The following is a 27111-nucleotide window of genomic DNA, read 5'->3' as shown; positions in this document are numbered from 1 at the left end:
CTGCAACAAGATGATTAGTTTCATGTTTGGTCTTTTTTAAAGGGCCAGTACAGTAAAAAACATGATTATCCAGTGTTTATATATATTTCCACATTGAGGTTGGAATAATACTGAAATTGTGAAACTTGTGATAAAGACCACTTGAAATTTCAGCCTGTTTTGGTGGGAGGGAGTTGTGGCCTTCAATGGTGACATCACCATGTGGTAAATTAGTTAATAGACAAATTAGAAAGAGAGTTCCTAACATAACAGCACATTTTCAGTTTTTCACTCCCGGACAGTCCTAGCAAAATTCTTTCTTGAGATATTGCGCTTTCCTAAGAAGCTATTTATGTTTATTTTTGACCATTTTAATTGAAAACAAGAACAGTATGGTGCTTGATTGTTGGCCAGAAATGATTTGATATTGAGATAAAAACGGCTGCTTTGGACCTTTTTAAGTATACCAACATACTGCCTGCCTTCAGTAGTTAGAGTGAAAAGAAGAATAAATATGCCGTCTTAAATGAGAGAGTAATGTTTGTTCAGAACACTTGTTCTGTGCTTCTATGCCCTGTACCAAGATATGAAACATACTTTGATTAGATCTTCATTGCAACAAACTAAAACGATACCCAATTTATGAGATTTGAGGCACTTATTAATGCAATCGTAACAGAGGTTTATTCATCCTTACTGGATCTTGATTGAAGCCGTGATATAATTTATGCTCCTTTAATTGGATCTCCACTCCATGACTACCCCAGTTGCTATGCACTTGATCATGACTACCCCAGTTGCTATGCACTTGATCATGACTACCCCAGTTGTTATGCACTTGTTCATGACTACCCCAGTTGTTATGCACTTGATCATGACTACCCCAGTTGCTATGCACCTGATCATGACTACCCCAGTTGCTATGCACCTGATCATGACTACCCCAGTTGTTATGCACCTGATCATGACTACCCTAGTTGTTATGCACTTGATCATGACTACCCCAGTTGTTATGCACCTGATCATGACTACCCTAGTTGTTATGCACCTGATCATGACTACCCCCGTTGCCTATGCCACCTGATCATGACTACCCTAGTTGTTATGCACCTGATCATACTACCCCAGTTGTTATGCACTTGATTAGTTCCAGGAAAATAAAATCTTCTATGAGAAAAGGGCCGATTATTTACAGTAACTGACAAGTCATCAGCACTCCAAATAACCCTGTGTTGAAATGTATAGGCAGTTCATCATAACAATTACACCTACACAGAATCACAAACGATTACCAATGTCCCGGTTATTATTGACAGTAAACGGTGCAGCGGTAATGACGCGTGGACGTGTTAGTCTAATGATGAACTGAGCTATAGGGTTTTTTCCTCTTTCACCACAAAACAGAGGTGTGACTTCAGATAAATGTATAAACATCCTAAATCCTAAATCATCAACCTAACAACCTTATATAATAGTCTCTACTCTACTCTACAGTCTCTACATGCCTGTGCCATTAAACCCCTACAACTCATCCAGAACGCCGCAGCCCGTCTGGTGTTCAACCTTCCCAAGTTCTCTCACGTCACCCCGCTCCTCCGCTCTCTCCACTGGCTTCCAGTTGAAGCTCGCATCCGCTACAAGACCATGGTGCTTGCCTACGGAGCTGTGAGGGGAACGGCACCTCAGTACCTCCAGGCTCTGATCAGGCCCTACACCCAAACAAGGGCACTGCGTTCATCCACCTCTGGCCTGCTCGCCTCCCTACCACTGAGGAAGTACAGTTCCCGCTCAGCCCAGTCAAAACTGTTCGCTGCTCTGGCCCCCCAATGGTGGAACAAACTCCCTCACGACGCCAGGACAGCGGAGTCAATCACCACCTTCCGGAGACACCTGAAACCCCACCTCTTTAAGGAATACCTAGGATAGGATAAAGTAATCCTTCTCACCCCCCCCTTAAAAGATTTAGTTGCACTATTGTAAAGTGGCTGTTCCACTGGATGTCATAAGGTGAATGCACCAATTTGTAAGTCGCTCTGGATAAGAGCGTCTGCTAAATGACTTAAATGTAAATGTAAACATGACTGAACATCTACAGCCAGTTCAGACCAAACAGCAGTGGCTTTTTTAAAATCATTTGTTTATTCTTTATTGACCTAGGTTGAGGGGATAGGCCTCCCCTAGCATTCCCATGTAAAGAGATGTCAATGACAAACACATCCGAACAAGAGAGGGGGAATAGGATTCATACTTCATACATAAAATACATTTATTTGCTATTTCCCTGTTTTCATCTGCAAGACAGTGTCCTTCACGATCCATTTGACCCAGACAGCATCCATCTGTGCTATTAAATATAGAGATACATCTGTGTGGAGTTGTATGTATGTGAGAAGAGAGGAGGCGGGGTGTATGTACGTGAGAAGAGAGGAGGCGGGTTGTATGTACGTGAGAAGAGAGGAGGCATGCCAGTTTGGCCCCTGCCTAGGTCTCTACATGATGCCACAGGAGGACAGGGGGTTGGCGATCTGACAGGTGCAGGCTGACTGGCAGTACTGGCGTACCGTCTGGTAGCAGCTCCGGTCGGCCTCCCCGCCCCACTGCACCGGGCCATTGGGGTCAGAGGGCAGCCGGCTCAGGATGCTGGTGTTGATGGCCAGGGCAGCCAGCCCATAGTCAGTGAACAGCACCGTCTCACGCCTGCACGTTGGGCACGAGATGAACTTGTACTTGGGGCAGGACTCGTAGAGGATCTGCAAGCACTCCTCGCACACCGAGTGCAGGCAGGAGAGGATGCGTGGACGCTTGCCTGCAAAGTTGTAGGTGTGGCCGCAGGTGGGGCAGTCCAGGGGCTCACAGGGCATCACGGGCCCCGAGGAGGAAGAGGAGGTGGAGGAGGAGGTGGAAGAAGAACGCAGCACGTACTGGTTGACTATGACGTCCTCCATCTTGTAGTGGAACTGGTGGTAGCAGATCTCTGCAGCGCTGGCTTTGCGCTGGGCCAGGTAGCTCTCCCTGCGGCCCATGCGGGCCATGGGAGCTGGGGGAGATGAGACCATGGGTCTGGTGGGGGCCAGGTCAGTGCAGGTCATCTCCAGGGCTAGGTCACTGCACGCCTGGTTCACAATGATCTCTCCCTCTCCCCCTCCATCCCATGCCACCCGCGGGGGAGGGGTGAAGCAAGGCTGGGTGACTGGCACCGTGCATTCCCGGGGGAACTTTTCCGACTGGATGATCTTGACGGTATCCATGGGGATTGTCACAGGCTGCCGCCTGAGGCAGGACATGGACATTAAGCTTATTTGTGTGTCTGTGTCTTTGTTAGAGAGAGGGGGCTGTGGGTGGTTCAGCGGGCGATGCCCCTGGCTTGGGTTGGGCGTGGGGCGGTGCTCTGAAGTGAACTGGGGGTGTCAAAGTCAGCCATTAGAGGGGACATGGGGACGTATGATTCTGTCCATTGTTTCAATTAGAAGGCCTCCCACGTCTGTGGTGCTGTTACCCTGAGTCCTTATGTGGGACAGAAGGACTGAGGACTAAAGCCAGAGCTCTCAAACCTGGAGCAGTGAAACAGACTTCCCTATTACACAGAAACACTGTCCTCTGATAACACTACTGATAGACAGCGATAACAGTCCGAGCCTGGTAGTTAGTCCTCTTAAAACTAGTCTGTGTAGTCTTAGATATACAATAAAGATATGTACTGGATATTCAACCACAGTAACAGCTGAACAACAGACAGGTCTCAACACATCAGCACAAAGATATGTTTTCAGTGATAACACCAATAAATAATCTTATATGTACATATATAGATACTAATATTATACACTTACACAACAGTGTTGTGAAGAGTTCTACTCTCTCAAAATGGAGAGCTCAAGCAGCACAGGCTGTTCAGTAGTAGTTCACTCTGTATTGTCTCACACAGCGTCCTGTGGCTTGCCAGGGGAAACTGACTCAAACAGGGCTTGGGGCTTGCTTGTTTCTAGGTTGTTGCTGTTCAAACCAGAACTTCCTTCCTGTTTCTGAGGCTGTGGAATGGCCTTGTGTGTGAGAACAACAACAACCTCTAGCTGGAACCTCTCTCTCTCTTTCTCTTCCTCTTTCTCTTTCTCTCTCTCGCTCTCTCTCTCTCTCTCTCTCTCTCTCTCTCTCTCTCTCTCTCTCTCCTCTTGGTCGAATATGGTTTTGTGTCCTTTGGCTTCCTTGGCTGGAGTCTGATAAGGCTGAGGTCTTTTTTTAGGAGGCAGTGGAAATCCCCTGCTCCTTAACAAACCACTCCTGAATTCCTCTAAGGAAGGGGTGCTTGACTTTCAAACTGAGTCCTCCCACTAGTGTAGCTGATAAAGGTCTCTCTAGGGAGACCGTGTCCTCGTCACGGTCTGTCTGTCTGTCCCTCAGCGGTTCAGAGTGACAGCAGTGGCCTCAGACAGTCAGATGGTGTGACTGTCGTCCTCACAGTCCTCTTTGGCTGAGTTACCTGAGGAAGGAGAGGAGAGTTAACACCACTCATCAAGATGAATCACACATGAATCTGCCATGACTATGTATTATTGTTAACTAATGTTATTGCCATACTATAGGATGGATGTGATCCGATATGTGGATGGATATGGATACTGTCTCTATTTTAGACATGCCTCTTTAGGGAGTACACTGAAATATTAAGAGTAGAGCACCCTCCTTTGAAATCCTTAATAACCGTAGAGAAGGGGCTCTATTTTTTACCAAAGCATACTGTGGTTGTAGTTGTCTGAAAGAATGATGAGTCTGGGTGGTTTTAGTCTCCTCACGCCGCTAGCGTCCTATCAGCTCCCGTTATCATCCTACTATATGGTGCATGAAAGAGATGCATGTTTGGTCAGCGGCAGATGAGCAAAACCATCGCTACCATGAGGGTGTGTGACTAGGTTTCATTATGCAGGTGGTGTAAATGTATGATTGGATGTAATACTATGTCTGTTTCCATGGCAACGCAACACAGAGTAAAATTGCACATCTTTTCTCTTCCACACAAGGCTCTCGTTAGACGCGATGCACGAAGAGAGAAGGAGAGAGAGAGAGAAGGAGAGAGAAAGAGGAGTGCAGCGGTCCTAGTTACTATTAATGGTCTATTTCACTATGCATTTTACTGTGGTTTCCTGCCCCCAACCTCCCTTTATGATGCCTGGCTAATTCAAGTCAATACTGTATGTCTACACTGTATATGTTTCACCATTGAGGTAGAATAGTATTCATTATTCCCTTTAGTGTCCATTCATCCATCCACGCCACCACACACATACCAGACACCTGAGGTACTGTATGTACAGTATGTAATCATGTCAGTCAGAGACAAGGGAGCTGTCTTATGATGTTGGACGAGAAACATTCAAGCCGACTGTCCGAGGAGCCTCACAGCAACACACCCTCGGAAATGAACCATGCAAAATGAACATCTCATTTGGCGACAGTGATATAAAAATGGAAGCTGATGACGAAGGAGGCCTCCTGCTGAGGCGTGACGTTAGTGCCTTGTGATAGACGCCCCTCTTCAGTTATGTAAGAGGCTAATATCAGAACTAGACTCAGTATTAACACACATAGAGGAGGGTTACAGCTGTAGCAGCCCTACATTAGTCAGTCAGGCCTATGTTGTTAAGATACCAGGCCTCTGTCTGTCTGTCTGTTTGTCTGCAGCCCTGCCCAGCCCAGTAGTCAGCCTGCCTGCTCAGGAATTAAACTAATGAAATCATGTGCTGAACATTTGACCCTGTCAGCACAAACAAACAAGGGAGAAAAGGGAGAGCCGGAGAGATGGCGATAGCAGCGCTCTGGCGAGAGGAGAGACACACAACACACACATTCCTACATACGTGCGTACACACACACTAACACCAAGAACACTCTCAACCTTATCCTGTGCTTCCCAATCACATACGCCACCCATAACATTTTAGGACACACACAAATTGAATAGACAGACTAACATGCGTGTAGAGATGCTATTAAACGCTAATAAACCAGACTACTTATAGTCTCATCTTCCATGGACTCATTACAGATTCAAGAATACAGTTGGTATAGAAAGTCATCACCCCCTTTCAAAATGTTCACCTTTTGTTGCCTTACAACCTGAAATGAAAACACATAAAATTATACTTTTTCCGGCTTTATTTACACACTGTAATCCACAATATCCAAGTGAGATTTTTTATTTTTTTTTACTCTGAAAATGTATTAAAATTGAAACAGTAAAATACCCTATTTGGATAAGTGAACACCCCCCTGAGTTAATACTTGGTGGAACCACCTTTTGCTTGAATTACAGCCTTGATTCTCTTTGAATACATCTTTACTAACTTTGCATACCTAGACTATGTAATATTTGCCCATTCTTCCTTGCAGAATTGTTCAAGCTCAGTCGAATTGCATGGTGACCGCTCATGGACGTGAAGATGGTTCACGTTTCAACATGACATTGACACAAAGCACACTGACAAAGCAACCGTATAGTGGCTGAAGGACAGGAAGGTGAATGTCCTTGAGTGGCCTAGTCAGAGCCCCGACCTAAATCCCATCGAGAATTTGTGGAATGACTTGAAGAGTGCAATCCATGAGCGGTCACCATGCAATTTGACTGAGCTTGAACAATTCTGCAAGGAAGAATGGGCAAATATTACATAGTCTAGGTATGCAAAGTTAGTAAAGATGTATTCTAAGAGAATCAAGGCTGTAATTCAAGCAAAAGGTGGTTCCACCAAGTATTAACTCAGGAGGGTGTTCACTTATCCAAATAGGGTATTTTACTGTTTTACTTTTAATAAAATATATATATATTTTTACTTGGATATTGTGGGTTGTGTTTTCATTACAGGTTGTAAGGCAACAAAAGGTGAACATTTTGAAAGGGGGTGATGACTTTTTATACCAACTGTACATGTACTCTGGATTATTCACATCCATTGGCATTTCGCCACGCGTGTTTGTGTGATTGTTTATGTGTGCTGGTCTGTTTTTCAAAATGTTCTAGATTATTTTGGAAATTCCTGAAAAACAGAACCAATGCAGAAACAAACATTACCAACAAAAAAAACACCCAGAACATCCCTACCATCTTCCACTCCCCCATTCCTCCTCCCTCCATTTTCCTACACACACACCTAAACTGCTGAGTCCAGCTGTCTCCCTCACACTGCCTCCTGGCTGCATTCCACCTGTGCAGTGCAGGGAGCAGGAGAAGGACACTATGTTCTGACTGAGTCAGACACTATCAGCAGGCTCTCTCTGCATCTCCATGACACACACCTTCACCCTCAGCCAGGTGACCTGAACTGGACCAGGCAGAATGACTGGTTGACTGGTACCTGTGCCTCTATAACACACCCAGCAACAGTACACAGAGAATGTTGACTATGTTCTGATTAGTATCCACAGCTCTGTCTTGGCTGATAAAAGGTATGTGCTTCTCTGCTCTACCATGTGGTGGTTATAATGTATTATGATTACATAAATGGTATAATGACCTTAGAGCTGGCTGTGGACAAATCCCCAGATGTGTCCCTGTTGACTGCAGTGAATCTGCATAAAGTGCTATACTCTAAACGCCTGTGAATTCCATAAAGCACCGCCTAATGTTGTTGTTGATTAGTATAGGCCTATATAATGCTGATTATGATAGGATTCTAATCTACATGGTTGCTTTTTAAATCATTAGATGTTGGTCGTTATCATTTTAATGTCTGCGCTGTGCAACCATAAAGTGGTATTCAGATGTGTACATTCAATGTTGTCAATGTGTAAATCCATCTACTGTAAGAAATCTGTTTTCTGAATTCTGACTAGGATGTTGATGTGCATTCTGCTCTATTCTTTATACATAATCCTGTTGGGATTGAATGAGGAGATTTGACGAGTGATTATGTTAGTGTATGTGTGAGGGGGAGGTTAAAGAATTCAACTCCTTCCATTCAGGAGGGGGCGGCAGGTAGCCTAGTGGTTAGGGCGTCGGGCCAGTAACCAAAAGGTTGCTAGATTGTATCCCTGAGCTGACAAGGTAAACATCTGTTGTTCTGCCCCTGAACAAGGCAGTTAACCCACTGTTCCTAGGCCATCATTGTAAATAAGTATGTGTTCTTAACTGACTTGCCTAGTTAAATAAAGGTTAAAAATAAAAATGAATAAATAAAAAATTCAAAGCAGACGTCAGCCATTTTCCCCACAATTCATTACAGCCAACTACTCTTTGTGCTCCCTCTCTCTCTTCTCGCCTCTCTCTCTCTCTCTCTGTGGCAACATGGCCGACCACAGAGCTTGTTGGTGTCGATACCAGCAGAAAAATTATAACGATAATGGCCCCTCTTGACACACAGCCTCATGAAGGACTTATGAGGGACACGTCGAGCCATATACAAATCAATATTCCAGTGGCTCGATTGATTGAGCTGATTGATTTTTGTGGAGACTTATGTCTCAGCTCAGGGAGAAGCAGACACAGACACTGTTGCTGTGATGAGGAGGGGTGTAGATGGAGATCTGTAACTGATGAGCATGTGTGTATTTGGGGAGCTTGCCTCAGTGAGAAGGAAGGAGCAGGTTTAGCGCGGTGGCAGCGTGTGGGAGTGGTGCGGCAGTGGCAGCAGCAGTTATGCAATCACAGCATGGCAGCAGGAAACAGCACTCGGACTGCAGTCAGCACCAGCACAGTGCATGGTCAATATGGAGATCCCTCAGTGCTGTTGACAGCTACAGAACAGGCAGTTCCAGCCAGGTCCCTCCCCTCCCAGAGATCTGTCATATGTCATGACCTCTGGGGATATGATACCCCAAAGGTAGCCTTAAGATACCCTTTCCCCTGCAGTCAACACATAATGGAATATCTGTAGACCGAATCGGACCCCCCACCAGGTGTGTGTGTGCTTGTGTATGTGCGTGCATGTGTGTGTGTAGCTTATGCATACGTGTGTGTGTACGTCTGGGCGCGGGCATGTGTCCAAGGAATGGAGGATTGTGATGCAACAACCCTCTCATCTGCAACAACGACACGGTACTACAGATGTAGGATTTTAATTTGACCCCTTTTGCCGCAGGAGGAAACTAATTCTGCAGCAGGAGGATTTGAATATCTGAAGAAGTGGTTAGAATCGCCGCCAGGGGAGCAGCTGGAAGTGGTGTTTGTATACAGTGCACACTGTAACTACACTTTACTGTATGTAGGCTACGTACAGGCAACAGTGCGACTCGTGTTAATTCTTATGTGGATTATCATACATTTTAAAAATTGTAGGGGGTAGATGCATTTTTCGTTAGGGAAAATACGTTGTTTTCTTTAGATCAATTGTATTATTATATGTTGAAGGCAAGCAGGCAGAATAAATGAATGGTTTTCTCAGTGCCTCTGTGGTCCAGTGGTTACAGCCACTGACCCTGGCACACATATGCCAGAGTTGGTGTGGGTTTGAATCTGGCCCTTTGACTCATGGATGAACGTCTATTTTTGACAGATTAATTCCTCTTGGTTACAGGGTTGATTCCTCTTGGTTACAGGGTTGAAACAGAAACAACTCAAAGGTTAACAGTTTAGGCATTAATTCAGAGTGGTTAAGGTTAGGGCTATGGCTGGGGGAAGGCTTAAAACAAAAATATTTAAACGGCGCACCTATGGATCATCAGTATTCATAGTATTCTTAGTGAACTGCCATAGAGCAGTGGTCTAAGCAGCACACTCCGAGCTTCATGAGTGCTGGGCGATGTAGCGTCCAGCCTGAGTCCTCATTGGGCCCACAAGTTAATTGCATTTATTTAAATGTTTTCAAGAAGTAAAACAAATAGTCTGATAATTTACACATCAAAGAAGTGTCTCAGCTCAACAAAGTCGTCTTTGGGTCGGCTCAAATGCATAAACATCTCGACAGCTTTACGAAATAACATATTAAAGCCACACAATACAGGCTTTCAATCCAAAGACCAGAATACATAGCCTAACTATAAAGCGTGGACGAGCATCTACACTGGAGGAAAGTGTATCGTTCTACAGTAGTGCTACATCTGTCAATCAACTGATGGCCCAAATCAGCTCATCAACTCTGACAGGGAAACACAGTAGCATATTATCCGTTTTCACATCTTTCATTATGTGACAATGATAGGCTAACGGGTAGCCTACAGAATGTAGCCTATTGGAATATAATCAAATAACAAGGGGCCTATTGCAACCATCGATGGCACTAGATTATCGCCAGCTGATGTCTCGTTAAACCATCAATACGCTCTAAATTCACCTGCACAGCTGATCTCAATTGCAACCTTTATTGGTCACCTCTACCGCTGCCTGAAATATGATGTCGGTGTTACCTTCGTCCTGCTTGCAACAAAAGACTTTCAAGATATGTTCGCCCTCTGGCTGGTATTGTAATCGGAACAACGTAGTCCTTTTTAACAAACTAGGGGCAATTCATCTATTTGACAAGTCCGTACAATATAATCCAATATAGAATTCCGTACAAAGTGTTTTCTCGTTTACCACAGCAAATCTATCGTGGCAGTTTACCCGACTCTTTGTATGAATGGAAACTAATGTTGGTGTAGCCTATTGTTATTATTTTATTAGTTTCCTATTTATGTTATCCAAAAGGGTCTGGTAAGGTCATTTCTTATCAAGACCGGGGGTAAAATATCCCTGGATTGTCCATTTGAAATGTGTGAATATATCAAGTCAATCTAGGGGATTGAGTTCGTTGTGCCAGTAGGGCGTGGCCTAGAATCCAACCCACGCCGACACAGTAGACCACCTATATGTGGCCCTAACCTCAAGACCATCATTTAACTCAATTTTGCTGCATTTCAAATACATGTTTGTACATTTGAATGTTGCAGTAATAGGACCTAGGCCTAGCATTTGAGCGAGAAAATGATTTTGATAGCAAGCCCTGATCCAAATGACTCGACTGCCCCCGCATGGAGAGAAAGAGAACTGCTCTTTATCAGGGACTTACGAGGCTCATTCTAATTTCCTGATGCAGCAGGAAAATTCTCAGCGACAAAAGAGTGATCAAGGTAAGATCCGACATCTGCACAAACACACACAGACACACACACACCAGCGCATACATTGGCACACACACAATATGGAACGCACATGCACAGACATAAAAATTCCACAGAGCCCTCTTTCAGTGTACACGGACACATTGATGCATCCTTGATCAAGCCTTTTACCTGTGTTGTTGTTTAGTCCTGTCGTAACATATCGTCTCCCAGTTCTCTTACCACCTTGCTGTGTGTTGTTGTTGGTAGTGGTTTTGGATATTACTGTGCTGTGAGGTGACAATAGTCTTGTTACAGGGTAAAGCTCCCATGTGCGTGTGAAGCTGATAACATGGCCCATTGGTCTCAGTTCGTCTGAGAGTAGAACAGAAGGTGTTTTGCCAGAGGGGTAGAGGAGGAGGAGGAGGAGGAGAGGAGCGACGGAGGCAAGGTGATCATTCCTGTCTGTGAGACCCTGAGAAAACAAACGATGGAGGTGGAGGGAGGAAGGGAAGGTAAGATGGAGGCTGAGCTGTCGAAGGATGGATGCGTCACTCCTTCCTTTAGTCACAGTGATGGAGGACAGAGACTGGTGGTGGAGCCCACCTCTTCTTCTCCTCTGTCGGTTCCCTTCGTCCTTCAAACTCTCTCCCTCTCGTCCTGTCGTCTGCGGTGTGGCCGAGCAGCGGTTTCTAGCAGCTCCCTCTCCATCCCTCCTCCTGTCTCTTTCTCTCTGCCTGTCAGTCAGCCAGCCAAATAGGTTGTGTAATTACGTGTGCTCCTGTGATGCCTCTCTGGGTATCTTCCTCTCCTCCTCTCTCTCTCTCTCTCTCTCTCTCTCTCTCTCTCTGGTCTCAGAGCCTCAGGTCTTCAGGTACCCACTGCTGTCTTTCTTTCATCCTCTCTTCTTTTCTTCCACTCGTTATCTCTCCCCCAGTGGTGTCTCTGTGCTCCTTTTCTCTCACGGCTGCCGTTTGTTAGCCTTGCTCCTCCTCCGCTGCTGTCAATGCGCCTCTGTGCACACACTCACACACTGGCTCACGCATACACACACACGCTTGTTCTCTGTTTCTGTCTCCCTTACCACCTCCTTCGCTTTCTTTCTTTCTCTCTCGATCTCTGTCTCTGGACCTGACAATTTCTATTGCATGTTTTCTCCTCCCCCTCTCTTGCTCTCTCTCTCCTTGCTCGCTCTCTTATCTTGCGCTCTCTCCCTCCCTCCCTCTCTCTCTATCTCTCTGCAGTCTCCGCTGCAGTGCCTCTGCAGGCTGGATCACGTTTTCTAGTTGCCAGTGAAATTATTTCAGCCAATGAGGGCCCTGAAAACCCACCCCCCTTCTACCCTGCACTCACTCACACCACCTACTGAAAGATGGAGGCTATGTGCAGAGAGCACTGAATCATACTCCATATACAATATTAATCCATCACACACAAACAAAAACATATTCTCGGTACACAGGCCAGGCACACAGGAAATACAGGAAGCTACTAACAAATAGACCTGTTATGCAGAGTGCAGCACTAAACATAAATCCAATAAACAAATTCATTAAAATATGGAATATTTAACAACACAACACCCATGAATCATACTGCATCACATTACAGACCAACATACTATAATGAGCCTCACAGTTCATATAGGAAAAACAGATGACATAGTAAAATTAGCATTATATCTGCATTATTCAAAACAGCATAGAAATGTTGAATACTCATGGTGAGATTTCACTGAAACGCAGTATCACAGAAACATGGGATATTCATGTCATTAGCTCGCTTTCACAAACACAAAGTGTCAGACACTTAAAAGCAGTGTCCCTGTCTGGCCGTCATGCCATAGCCTCAGCCATCACAGACTAGCATTACGTAACAAGGATTTTAATCAGTTTCCCATCTCCACAGGCCTGCATGTTGACCTATAAATAATCCTCAACTCGGATTGAAAAGATGATCTATGAAAGAATATCTGTGTGTGCTTCTGTATAACCCACACATTGAGAAAACGTTCCATTGAAGTTGCTTGATTCTTTATACTTTGACTATAAAAGAGATATCTGTGTCTCTCTCTACACACATGTATTGTATGAGCTAGATACAGTAAATGGCCTAATAACCTAATGTGTTTTTCAGTGTGTTAAAGGAATACCTCACGATTTTTCCCCAGAGTCAGATAAACTTTTTATTACCATTTTTATGTCTCTGCATCCAGTATGAAGGAAGTTAAAGGTAGTTTCGCGAGCCAATGCTACCGTTAGCAGAATGACTTGAAGTCTATGGTATCTACTAGCATGCTAGCATTTACCATAGACTTCCAGTTATTCCTCTGCCGCTAGTTAGCAACTTCCTTCAAACTACACGCAGAGACATAACAATGGTATCCACTTGGGAAGTATACTCTGGGGAAGTAGATAAAGAGCTTCATTGCCAAAATCCCGATGTATCCCTTTAACAGTCTGAAAAACAAATTAGGTTATCTTTATGATGATGTTATGTTATTATTAGAATTGTTATTATTATTATGTTATTAGTGTTATTATGATGAAATAGGGATGGAAATCCACTTCATGCCAGGGGGAGAGTGTTACATAGTAAGAAAGATAGAGAGACTGTGTGTGTGTGTGTGTGTGTGTGTGTGTGTGTGTGTGTGTGCTGTGTGTGTGTGTGTGTCGTGTGTTGGTGTGTCGTGTGCGCGTGCGCGTGCGTGCGTGTGTGCGTGCGGTGTGCGAGAGAGAGAGAAGACTTCCAAAGCCATCACCTACAGAGAAATGAACCTGGAGAATAACCCCTAAGCAAGCTAGTCCTGGGGCTCTGTTCACAAACAGCCCCAAACAGCCCAGCCCCAGGAAGCAAAACAATTAGACACAACCAAATCATGAGGAAACAAAAAGAATAATTACTTTGACGCATTGGAAAGAATTTACAAAAAACAGCGCAAGCTGGGATGCTATTCTGGCTCTAAACAGAGAGTACATAGTGGCAGAATACTGACCACTGGTGACTAACCAAAATTAGGAAATATTTGCCTATGTACAGACTCAGTGAGCATAGCCTTGCTATTGAGAAAGGCCGCCGAAGGCAGACATGGCTCTCAGAGAAAGACTGGCTATGTGCACACTGCCCACAAAATGAGCTGCACTTCTCAACCTCGCCTGCCAAATGTAATGACCATATTACACAGACCCACAAAGAATTCGAAAACGAATCCAATTTTTGATAAACTCCCATATTTATTGGTGAAATACCGACAGTGTGCAATCACAGCAGCAAGATTTGTGACCTGTTGTCAAAGAAAGGGGCAACCAGTGAAGAACAAACACCATTGTAAATACAACCTATATTTATGTTTATTTATTTTCCCTTTTGTTCTTTAACTATTTGCACATTACAACATCATATATAGACATAATATGACATTTGAAATGTCTTTATTATTTTTGGAGCTTTTGTGGGTGTAATGTTTCTGTTAATTTTTTTATGTTTATTTCACTGCTGTTTATTATCTATTTCATTTGCTTTGGCATGTAAACGTATGCTTCCCATGCCAATAAAGCCCATGCCGAGAGAGAGAGAGAGACGAGAGAGAGAGAGAGAGAGGAAGAGAGAGAGAGAGAGAGAGAGAGAGAGAGGCAGAGAGAGAGAGAGAGAGAGAGAGAGACGAGAGAGAGAGAGAGAGAGAAGAGAGAGAGAGAGAGAGAGAGAGAGAGAGAGAGAGGAGAGAGAGAGAAGAGAGGGAGAGGAGAGAGGAGAGAGAGAGAGAGAGAGAGAGAGAGAGAGAGCAGAGAGAGAGGAGGAAGGAGAGAGAGAGAGAGAGAGAGAGAGAGAGAGAGAGAGAGAGAGAGAGAGAGAGCAAAAATAATACAATTCATATGTGGATGTTTTGAGACGAGAGACAGATGCTTCTAAGATGGCAGTGTGTTAGAGGGACTGGGATAGCACCAACATGGGATAGCACCAACAGGCAGAGTTTTCTGTGTTCTTTTACAATTACACCAGGATTCAATCCAAAATCTCACTATAGCACACTTGATGTTAAAGGGTTATGGTTGCGCTCAGCATTACAGCTGTAGGACACTATAATACCATTCTAGGGTTAGGGTTAGATGCAATATAAGGCAAGTGACTTCAGTGACTAATTCCTCTGAATACTCCAGGCCGCAGCGTCATACTACTTGTCAGACATAGAAATCTGAAACTGTTTAGGTCTACTGTGCGTTGGGGTGGGCTTGGTGTGGGGTTTGGGGCGTCCGTTGGTGGCTTTTGAGCATTTATTTGGAATCCTCATGTCTTAAAGGTACACTCAGCAAAATCATGTTGCCACGAGCGGCACCGGAGATATTGAGATGAGCAAGATGCAAGACTTCGCTCTCACATAGTCACACACAGTATCTGCTCATGTGCACGCGTTCGCGTCGTAGCCAGGGCACCAGAACAGCGGAGAAGTTGAGCCTCGCGCTTCAATTGTTGCAGAAATTGACACACTATGCTGTTTACTTTCTGCATCTACGTCATATCGCTGAGTCTACCTTCAATCAATGTTAGGAAGAGGTTTGGTCCAAATCGGATGTTGGGTGCTATATTTATTCAATATTATATGAATCCTATAAATTAAAATGACCAATTTGTGTGCAATCCATAGAGTTCAAATTGTCTTTCAACAAAATAATCTGTTTCTAACTGCAGAAACCATTTTAGAACAATCTGCGAGGGTGGGTGTCATGGCTTGCTGAAATGACATGGAACAACCCTAATACCATTCTAGGGTTAGGGTACACTACTTGTAACAGGTATACTTAGGGCTCTATTCAATCTGTACAGTTGAAGCGTTTCAGATTGTGTGATAGAAATGTAAAGGTCATTTCTGATTGAACGGACATATGCAGCGGTTCACTGTGAATGCAGTCTGTTCTAATGCGGGAACATTTCCTTTAAATTTCAATCACGCTGTTAAAATGAACGTCCGCGATGCGGATTGAATAGAGCCCATAGACCAAAAGAGTGTAATCCACTCCATGTGGCTGTGATATTTTACATTCTTGGTCCTCCAGATGCACTTACTCTTATGACAGGCAGGGGGCAGTAAAGAAAAGCATGGCTCGGGGGTGTGTGTGGGTGTGTGTGTGTGTGTGTGTGTGTGTGCGTGCGTGCGTGCGTGCGTGCGTGCGTGAGTGAAGTGGGTTATTACTCCAGTACCATGAGGAAATGTACTGCTCCTTCCATCTTTGAGATATCATTCATTAACACATAGCAAAGCAAAATGACAGCTAGAGGAAAGAGGAAACATGGCACCACTTTTGACCTTTGATCGCCAGGCTCCATTCACCGTAGTCAGTCAGAGATTGAATGTGTGATAATGAGTTTGTGAGTCCATCCCTCATCTCTGAAAAATAGGGTAGTTCTCAACCTTTTTCGAACTAAGGTAGAATACTTTATTAATTCAGTAAAAGAAAGCTACCAGATACATGTCATACGTGTTCAATAAGTATATGTGTTGTATTGGCTTTTTTCCTCTTATTGTCAACAACATTTGATGTGTCAATGCCTTAAAATCCACTGGCTGTACAGTGTTATCTTGGTAATGATGCTCCTTAAATCTTAAATTATGCAAGTTTATTCCTACTGCAGCCCCACCTGGTGTTTGTAATATAACAAACTAAAGTAACTTCAAGAAGGGCAGAAAGTTCAAAGTGAACGTTGGATACCCTTGGACACCGAGTTCTATTCAGATCCTTCATCAGCACCATCATCAGTATCATCATCATTATCCTCTTTATCATCCTCATGATCTTCATTACACATTCAACATACATGTACATACGTTTACAGTCCACAAAGAACAAAGAACACCAAACGAAGGAGCGTTGTGACACCCAGTCGTTCAGGTATGGAGCTAGGCCAGTCGTTCAGGTATGGAGCTAGGCCAGTCGTTCAGGTATGGAGCTAGGCCAGTCGTTCAGGTATGGAGCTAGGCAGTCGTTCAGGTATGGAGCTAGGCCAGTCGTCACGTTCAGGTATGGAGCTAGGCCAGTCGTTCAGGTATGGAGCTAGGCAGTCGTTCAGGTATGGAGCTAGGCCATTCGTTCAGGTTATGGAGCTAGGCCAGTCGTTCAGGTATTGGAGCTAGGCCATTCGTTCAGGTATGGAGCTAGGCCAGTCGTTCAGGTATAGAGCTAGGCCAGTCGTTCAGGTATGGAGCTAGGCCATTCGTTCAGGTATGGAGCTAGGCCAGTCGTTCAGGTATGGAGCTAGGCCAGTCGTTCAGGTATGGAGCTAGGCCAGTCGTCCAGGTATGGAGTTAGGCCAGTCGTCTCAGGTATGGAGCTAGGCCAGTTTCGTTCAGGTATGGAGCTAGGCCAGTCGTTCAGGTATGGCGCTAGGCCAGTCGTTCAGGTATGGCGCTAGGCCAGTCGTTCAGGTATGGAGCTAGGCCAGTCGTTCAGGTATGGAGCTAGGTAAGGCGTTCGTAGCATTAGCCACGTGGCGGGGGTGTGGAGATTACAAGGTTAAGAGGTTAAGAGCGACCTGTACAGATGATGGATAGAGGGAGGGAGTGTAAGAGAGGTGGCAATTCACAGTGCGTTGTGGGCCTGTGAGTCTGGGGCGATTTCAGGGTTGAAAGAGGAGGCTACTCAAGTTTATGGTTAGACAGTCCAGGGCAGTGGAGGTCCAGTATGAGGAGATGTTTAACCGTAGAAGCCGTGCAAGAAGACACAGACGCACAGGAGGATGATGGCGTTGGCATTGACCACGTTCCTCCACAGGGGTTTCTCTGAGGTGTCTGTGAGTTTCCTCTGCAGCTCAGCCTGCTCCTCAGCACTCAGCTTGGGAGCATTCGATTTCTCCAAGCCACAGAAGCTCAACACTGCCTTCTTACAACAGCCTGGCTCCTCTGTGGGCTCTGCACAGACACACAAACACAGGGATGAGGAAACAGTGTGTGGTTGTAAATGTGAGAAATAAAATCTGTATGTGTGTCATGGAGTAACAGATAGAGATTGAAGAGAGACCTCTCGTATCTTCAATATCCACAAAGGTAGGTTCTTGATTTTCTTTCCAATTGTCTAGCTCCAGATCCACCCTCTCCTCTGTGCTGTTCCTCAGCTGCCAGCACAAGCGGTGCAACTGGAGATGGAGGGAGGAAGAGGCACGGGACAAACACATGGGGAGAAATTAATTTAGAGATAGCAGAGAGACTGCGTTTTTATTCAATTAACATTCACAGATGGAAGAATAACTAAAAAAGTTAGACTATTGGGGGCAGTTGTAACTTACATGTTTGTCGTCGATGGGTTTGGTCATGAGGGAGATGCTGACTATCAGCAGGCAGGAGATACAGAACAGAATAATGGAGAAGTAGAGGTAGTGGACCCCACAGATGATCACTGGACAGTTAGTGGGGGTCACACAGCTTCCTGTCCCATAGGCAAACTCACTGATCATCCTGGTTAAGCCAATAGCCAGGCCTATCGTAAGGCCATAGAACACACCCTGAAAGTGGGGGGGTCTGTGACTCAACACATTTTCATGGTTCACTTCCAATTGCACAAACATCACGTTTAACACAAACATACACAGGAACAAGGCAGTAAATGGTGAAAGTGGTAACCAGGGTCCTTTGAGCCTAGCCAGCAGAGTTCAGATAAACTACTTAAGCAATAAGGCCCGAGGGGCATGTGATATATGGCCAATATACCAAGGCTAAGGGCTGTCGTTTGGCACGACGCAATGCGGAGTGCCTGGATACGGCCCTTAGCTGTGGTATATTGACCATATGTGGTATATTGACCATATACCACAAACCACTCAGGTACCTTATTGCTTAATTATACAACCGGTTAAATTAACCAGTTCAAATCATAAGTAGCTCAATGAAACTAGTTTAAATCACACTGACTTTGGTTAAGTTAGAGACTCACCGGCTCATTGATGCGCTTACAGAAGATGGCGAGCATGAAGGTGGCGGCGATGGGTGGGGTCAGGTAGCTGGTGATGGACTGGATGTAGTCAAAGAGCTGGCCGCTCTGAGCAGACTGGACCACAGGGATCCACGCTATACTCACCCCGATCAGAACCAGGATAAACACCCTACACAGCCAAGAATAATACATAAATATTACCCATTTATCTAAATGCAAACATACACAAGCACAAACATATACACGTGTATTAAAGCAAGTGAAGTCCAAAGAACTCGAGCAGGCTGAGCTGTGTGTTACTGTACCTCCCAGCGATCATGAGTTCCTTCTCGGAGGCGGAGCTGCGTATCTTGGTGTAAATGTCCATCGTGAACAGGGTGCTGGCACTGTTGAAGATGGAGGTCAGGGAGCTCATCAGAGACGCCATCATCACCGACAGCATCAGGCCTCGCAGACCTGCAGGAGAGAGGGGAGGATGGGAGGAGAGGGCAGGGAGGGGGGGATGCAAAGGAGAACAGGAATGGAGGGAATGCGGATTAGGATAGGTGTGGAAAAGAGAAAAGAGAAGGAATGAAGCGATGAACAAATGTGATGGTTGATTGTATTGGCAGCAACAACTGTTTTCCTGGAATAAGGAGTAGCACTTATTGAATCCACTAATTGTAGCAGAAATAACAGTGTTGTAGTAACATAGTCCCTGTGCAGTGCGGTGCCAGGACAACAACCTCTCCCTCAACGTGAGCAAGACAAAGGAGCTGATCGTGGACTGCAGCCGAACACGCCCCCATTCTCATCGACAGGGCTGAAGTGGAGCAGGTCGAGAGTTTCAAGTTCCTTGGTGTCCATATCACCATCAAACTATCATGGTCCAAACACACCAAGACAGTCGTGAAGAGGGCACGACAACACCTTTTACCCCTCAGGAGGCTGAAAAGATTTGGCATGGGTCCCCAGATCCTCAAAAAGTTATTTAGCTGCAACATCGAGAGCATCCTGACCGGTTGCATCACCTCCTGGTATGGCAACAGCTCGTTATCCGACTGTAAGGCGCTATAGCGGGTAGAGCGTATGGCCCAGCACATCACCGGGGCCAAGTTTCCTGCCTTCCAGGACCTATATACTAGGAGTGTCAGAGGAAGGCCCTAATTTATTTATTTTTTGTGAAAGTCATAGACTGTTCTCTCCGCTACCGCACGGCAAGCGGTACCTGAGTGCCAAGTCTAGGTCCAAAAGGCTCCTTAACAGCTTCTACCCCCAAGCCATAAGACTGCTGAACAATTAATCAAATGGCCACCGGACTATTTACATTGACACCCCCCCCCCCCCCCCTTTGTTTTTACACTGCTGCTACTCACTGTTTATTTTCTATGCATAGTCACTTTACCCCTACCTACATGTACAAATGACCTCGACTAACCTGACTCGGTAATGGTACCCCCTGTACATAGCCTCGGTATTGTTATTTTATTGTGTTACTTAATATTACCTTTTTTTACCTTAGTTTATTTCGTAAATATTTTCTTAACTCTATTTCTTGAACTACATTGTTGGTTAAGGGCTTGTAAGTAAGCATTTCACGGTACGGTTGTATCCGGCACATGTGACAAATACAATTTCATTTCATTTGATAGTGGTGCTAGGTCTGTCATTGTTACTAGATGGACTAGTATCTTCTGTTACCCACCATTTGGCATGAGGTCCACCACCAGTTTGGGATAAGCAATGTTGGTGCAGCCAACACTGGCCCCACAGTACCTCAGACACTCCTCTGGTTCCACGCACGCCACCTCGTCTGGGTAGAGGATTCGGCTGATCATGCCAGGGAAGACCATGAGGAACATGGGCAGCAGCTTCAGGTAGCCACACAGGATACAGCCAGCCTTGACATGGGAAAGATTCTTGGCAGATAGACAGCGCTGGACAATCACCTAGGTGACAGGAGAGATAAAAGGCCTCCAGTGACTAAAGAGGTGATGGATTAAGTTTTCATGGTCAAAACTTAAGTATGGTGCCTCTGTATTGCTTGAATATGTCAATATCAAGAGTAGAGGGGAATGAAAGGGGTTTGAAGTGAAATGCACTCATCATTCCTTCCATGCACCATACAACCACAGATCTTCTGACAGGTACAAATGTGTGTGCAGCTTTTCTAGCGGAAATAGTCTTATTTAATAAGTCTGTGGGAAGGAAGTGCATTTGGGTCTAACTAAAAGCATGCTTCTCTTCATAAGGCAGCCACTTAAGCTAAGACAAGCTGAGAGCTGTTTGGACATGGTAATGATACACACATTAGTGTGTGTGTGTGTGTGTGCATGTAACTGAGGGAGGGTGTTAGACTTATTCATTCCCTACGGAGCAGTAGGCTACCTGATCAGTGCACCAGTACCAGGTGGCCTGGACAGTGAGGCCAAACACCAGGCCTGGCCAGGGCAGGTCCCCTGTCACCGCGTCCCTGAAGATGTGGAAGGAGTCAGGCCGAGGGGTGTAGCAGCTCTCACTGATGTTGACCCCAGTCAGAGTGGGTATGGCCTCCATGTAGCGCGTCTGGAAGTTCTCATAACCTCCCACCTCATTGAAGGCTGGGGAGACAGACAGAAGAGGGTTGGGAAAGAGGGATGAGAGAGGTTAGAGGAATTGGAAGAAGAGATATAGAGTTTTAGGAAAAGGAAAAGAGGCAATGAATAAATACATTACCATAACCCATGAGGGTGAATAAATACATTACTATAACCCATGAGGGTGAATAAATACATTACCATAACCCATGAGGGTGAATAAATACATTACCATAACCCATGAGGATGAATAAATACATTACCATAACCCATGAGGGTGAATAAATACATTACCATAACCCATGAGGATGAATAAATACATTACCATAACCCATGAGGATGAATAAATACATTACCATAACCCATGAGGATGAAAGATCCCACGACCATGATGATGGTCTGCAATGTGTCTGTGTAGATCACTGCAGCCAGTCCACCTGAAGCAGAGTGCACATGGTGAGAGTCAGCACAACACAATCCCACTCATTACTCATACAGGGTTACAGTCAATGACTAAGCTGTGGAAAACCCCTGTAGTACTCATTTACACTGTAGACGTGATGTTTATTTTTTACTTTAATGATTGCCCTTGGTCAAAAAGGATAGCCTGTTAGTGGTCCAGTTGTTCGTTTGATGTTTGTCTATCATATAGACTCTATAACTCCCCTCAGTAGTTGTGTACGGTATATGAATATACATGTAGGTCATTGATATTCATTTGAGCACAATGGTAATAGAGAAGATACGGTGGCCTACATACATTTGCGTGGGGCTGCCTTACAGACTGAAAATCAAGCCCTAGCAAAGAATAACAGTGCACACAACGTTTGCTGTTGACTGCACCTCGAAAGCATCGATGTGTCACGTGTGCGTGACAGTATTTGATGCTGTGAGTCACTCTATTTTCAGCAGTTAACTCACCTTCATGTATGATATTTACAAAACCTATACTAAACTCCACTACATGTTTATATGAGCATTATGGAAACCTAATCCTATACAGAGATTTTTTTAAATATTTAACCCTTAATTAACTAGGCAATTTACAATGACGGCCTACCCCGGCCAAACCGGAACCCGGACAACGCTGGGCCAATTGTGCGCCGCCCTATGGGACTCTCAATCACGGTCGGTTGTGATACAGCCTGGAATTGAACCAGGGTCTGTAGGGATGCCTCTAGCACTGAGATGCAGTGTCTTAAACTCAGCCACTCAGGAGACAGTCTAGACTAATCTACATTACATGTTTATATGAGTATTATGGAAACCCAATCCTATACAGAGACAGTGTTGCGTTACTGACCTTGCTGATGGCCTGTCAGTGAACTAAAGTCCTGGAATTAATGCATCATTACAGAGGTGAACAACAAGGTTTTATCAGGGAGTATGGGTAATTACGCATGTGGTACAGGAGATAAACAGCCTTGGAGGAAGGCATTTGTGCCGTCAGACATAGTCTGCTATTAAGACTCAAATACAACAATACAGGATGGACTTTACTCCACTCTGCCATGGTTACAGATAAGAACTCCATATTGGTTTAAATGGACATAGTCGATATAGGGCTCCTCTCAGTGAATGAGTTATATATCGCTGCTATACACTAAGTGCACAAAACATTAGGAACACCTTCCTAATACTGAGATGCACTCAGAACAGCCTCAGAACAGCCCTCAGAACAGCCTCAATTCGATGTGGCATGGACTCTACAATGTGTGGAAAGCATTCTACAGTGATGCTGGCACATGTTGACTCCAATGATTCCCACAGTTTGGTCAAGTTGGCTGGATGTCCTTTGGGTGGTGGACCATTCTTGATACACACAGGAATCTGTTGAGCGTGAAAAACCCAGCAGCGTTGCAGTTCTTGACACACATTTAAACTGGTCCACCTGGCACCTACTACCATTTGTCTTGCCCATTCACCCTCTGAATGGCACACATACACAATCCATGTCTCACTTGTCTCAAGGCTTAAAAATCCTTCCTTAACCTGTCTCCTCCCTTTCATCTACACTGATGTAAGTGGATTTAACAAGTGACATCAATAAGGGATCATAGCTTTCACCTGAATTCACCTGGTCAGTCTGTCATGGAAAGTGCATGTTTTGTACACTCAGTGTATATCGCTGCTATATACAGTTATGTAGTGTAAAGTTGAGAGTATGTATTAATATACCTGTGACGGTGTATAGAGCAGTGATACTTAGCAGGAGAACCACAGCAAGGTAGATGTTAAGCCCGAGAGCCTGGTTAATAAAGATGGCTCCAGAAAACATATCTGCCTGAGAGAGAGAGAGAGAGAGAGAGAGAAAGAGAGAGAGAGAAGAGAGAGAGAGAGAGAGAGAGAGAGAGAAGAGAGAGAGAGAGAAGAGAAGAGATGACGAGAGAACAGAGAGAGAGAGGGAGAGAGAGAGAGAGAGAAAGAGAGAGAGGAGAGAGACGGAGAGAGAGACGAGAGAGAGAGAGGGAGAGGGCATTAACACAAAAGGAAGGCTTCTATATATGGCAGCACACGATTTTGGATGAAGAAAAATTTCAATTACAATACATGTTCATTAAACGAACAGCTGACTGAAGACCAGATGGACCGAGCATTTTCGTGCAGGTTGAGTCTGTTTTCTACGTACATAAATTAACATGACTTAACAACGTGATGAAACTTTGTTGCCCTTGCGAAACAAGCAATAAAACTGTCCTTCTGAGACTAGTTGAGTATCTGGACATCAGCATTTGTGGGTTCGATTACAGGTTCAAAATGGCCAGAAACAAAGAACTTTATTCTGAAACTTGTCAGTCTATTCTTGTCCTGTGAAATTAAGGCTTATTCCATGTGAGAAATTCCCAAGAAACTGAAGATCTGGTACAACGCTGTGTACTACTCCCTTCACAGAACGCACCAAAACTGTTCTAACCAGAATAGAAAGAGGAGTGGGAGGCCCCGGTGCACAACTGAGCAAGAGGACAAGTACATTAGATTGTCTAGTTTGAGAAACAGACGCCTCACAAGTCCTCAACTGGCAGCTTCATTAAATATTAACGGCAAAACTGTTATTTTAATGGACATAAAAATTTGCTTTTCTTTCAAAAACAAGGACATTTCTAAGTGACCCCAAACTTTTGAACGGTAGTGTATATATACAGTGTACCTAGTTGTTTTTATGGACTGACCATCGGTAATATACAATGAACAGTGATATGAGTGACTCACTGAGATCTTAGTGAAGACATAGAGGAAGAGTGAGAGCACTGAGAGATAGATGCGGATGCGCTGGCCTCCGAACCGCTTCCTCAAGTACTCTGGCATGGTCACCACCTAAACACATCCAGTAGACATGACTACATTGTGGAATAGCACTTGATTATATGCTACAGAAATGTAAGAAATTGCATGGTATAATGGTAATTACACTGTAATAGCAGAAAAGGTTGTTCTCACCCCAGCTTTGATGTAAATGGGAACAAAGAGCCATCCAAGAATGATCACCACCACAAGAGCCTGAAAACACACATCCTAAGGGCTCAGATGGGGAATATATGAAATGACAGATTTTTTACTTTTTACTAGAAGTGTTACTACTTTCGCCCACTGCTGTTCTCTAGTATCGATCATATAGTGACATTTAACCTACAGGCTTATCAGCCCCAATATAGATAATAAACTATATTATGTTAAAAAAAATATGTAAAAAAAATTGCACCTTTTATACATATAATTGCAGAGTTCAATAGAAATAGAGATGATATGATAATAGAGATAGAGACGAGATGATAACAGAGATAGAGACGGGATGATAACAGAGATAGAGGAGATGATAACAGAGATAGAGGAGATGATAACAGAGATAGAGATGAGATGATAACAGAGATAGAGATGAGATTAGATGATAATAGAGATAGAGATGAGATGATAATAGAGATAGAGATGATAATAGAGATGAGATGATTATAGAGAGGAATTTGAGAGGAATATATTGAAATGACAGATTTTTTACTTTTTACAAAGTGTTACTACTTTCGCCCACTGCTGTTCTCTAGTATCGATCATAAGTGACATTTAACCTACAGGCTATTCAGCCCCCCAATATAGATAATAAACTATATTATGTTAAAAAAAAATGTAAAAAAAATTGCACCTTTTATACATATAATTGCCAGTTCAATAGAAATAGAGATGATATGATAATAGAGATAGAGACGAGATGATAACAGAGATTTACAGAGAGGGAGATGATAACAGAGATAGAGACGAAGTGATATAAGATAACAGAGATAGAGATAGATGATAACAGAGGATAGAGATGAGATAGAATAAAAGGATAGGATTGAGATGATAATAGAGATAGAGATGAATATAGATGATGAGATGATATAAGATTGAATTTAGATGATAATAGAGATAAGATGAGATGATAACAGAGAGCGATAGAGGAGATGATACATAGAGATAGAGATGAGATGATAATAGAGATAAGATGAATGATAATAAGATAGAGATTAGTGATTATAGATATAAGATGAGATATAATAGAGATAGAGATTATATGATAATAGAGATAGAGATGAGATGATAACAGAGATAGAGGAGAGATGATAACAGAGATAGAGATGCGATGATAACAGAGATAGAGATGAATGATAATAGAGATATAGATGAGATGATAATAGAGATGAGATGAGATGAATTATAGAGATAAGAGATTAGATGATAATAGAGATAGAGATGCCGATGATAATAGAGACGAGATGAAGATGATAATAGAGATAGAATGAGATGATAATAGAGATGACGATGATAACAGAGATAGAGATGAATGATAACATATAGAGTAGATTTGATAATAGAGATAGAGATGAGATGATTATAGAGATAGAGATGAGAGTATAATGAGAAGATTTGAGATGTATAGAGATTGAGATGAGATGATTACAGAGATTAGAGATGAGATTCATAACAGCAGATATAGATTGAGATTATAATAGAGATAGAGATGATTAGAGTAGATAGAGATAGAGATTGAGATGATAATAGAATGAGATGATAACAGAGATAGAGATAGATGATAACATAGATAGAGATGAGATGAAATAGAGATAGAGATGAGATGATTATAGAGATAGAGATGAGATTATAATAGAGATAGAGATGAGATGGTAATAGAGATTGAGATGAGATGATTTACCAGAGATAGAGATGAGATAAACAGAGATTATAGATGAGATGATAATAGAGATAGAGATGAGATGATAATAGATATTGAGATGAGATGATTACAGAGGAGATAGAGATTAGATGATAATAGAGATTGAGATGAGTAATTACAGAGATAGAGATTAGATGATAACAGAGATTGAGATGATAATAGAGATTGAGATGAGATGATTACAGAGATAGAGATGAGATGAAAAGAGATAAGACGATGAGATTATATAATAGAGATTGAGATTAATGCGTTTACAAGATAGATGAGATGGATAATAGAGTAGAGATACAAATATAGAAAGAAGAGATGAGTAACGGAGGTGTTAACGAGGAGCGTGATATGGGATCGGATGATTACAGTAGGCGATAAGATGATAACAGAGATAGGTGAGATGAAACAGAATAAGATGAAGGATAACAGAGATAGAGATGATTTTTAATCTTTTTTTACGGTG

The 27111-nt window shown here is 43.6% G+C and overlaps 2 protein-coding genes across 3 annotated transcripts in view; both read right to left on the bottom strand.

Moving 5' to 3' along the window:
• Positions 1-2213: 2213 nt before the first annotated feature.
• On the bottom strand, positions 2214-3382 carry rnf208 (ring finger protein 208). The gene has a single exon (XM_023983875.2). The coding sequence runs from the start codon at positions 3267-3269 to the stop codon at positions 2469-2471; it is 801 nt and encodes a 266-aa protein (XP_023839643.1). The 5' UTR covers positions 3270-3382; the 3' UTR covers positions 2214-2468.
• A 13715-nt stretch (positions 3383-17097) lies between these two features.
• slc5a1 (solute carrier family 5 member 1) overlaps positions 17098-27111 on the bottom strand; it is a 14620-nt gene continuing 4606 nt past the window's right edge. For both annotated transcript variants that reach the window (XM_023983874.2, XM_070441829.1), the window contains 11 exons: positions 24893-24952; positions 24665-24769; positions 23633-23738; positions 21811-21891; positions 21267-21478; positions 20584-20827; positions 19205-19355; positions 18900-19068; positions 18256-18471; positions 17991-18105; positions 17098-17881 (listed from right to left, as the gene is read on the bottom strand). In XM_023983874.2, coding sequence (XP_023839642.1) covers positions 17667-17881; positions 17991-18105; positions 18256-18471; positions 18900-19068; positions 19205-19355; positions 20584-20827; positions 21267-21478; positions 21811-21891; positions 23633-23738; positions 24665-24769; positions 24893-24952 — 1674 coding nt within the window. In that variant the 3' untranslated portion in view covers positions 17098-17666. The remainder of the gene's footprint in view (positions 17882-17990; positions 18106-18255; positions 18472-18899; positions 19069-19204; positions 19356-20583; positions 20828-21266; positions 21479-21810; positions 21892-23632; positions 23739-24664; positions 24770-24892; positions 24953-27111) is intronic.

The sequence above is a fragment of the Salvelinus sp. IW2-2015 genome, linkage group LG4q.1:29 (genome assembly GCF_002910315.2).
Source record: "Salvelinus sp. IW2-2015 linkage group LG4q.1:29, ASM291031v2, whole genome shotgun sequence".
Lineage (NCBI taxonomy): Eukaryota > Metazoa > Chordata > Actinopteri > Salmoniformes > Salmonidae > Salvelinus > Salvelinus sp. IW2-2015.
The sequence above is the reverse complement of the archived record's forward strand: the minus strand, read 5'-3'. Positions and strand labels throughout refer to the sequence as shown.

What these genes read in the sequence shown, in the direction of transcription:
- rnf208 (XM_023983875.2), bottom strand. Translation starts at nt 3,269, where the DNA reads ATGTCCATGTCCTGCCTCAGGCGGCAGCCTGTGACAATCCCCATGGAT.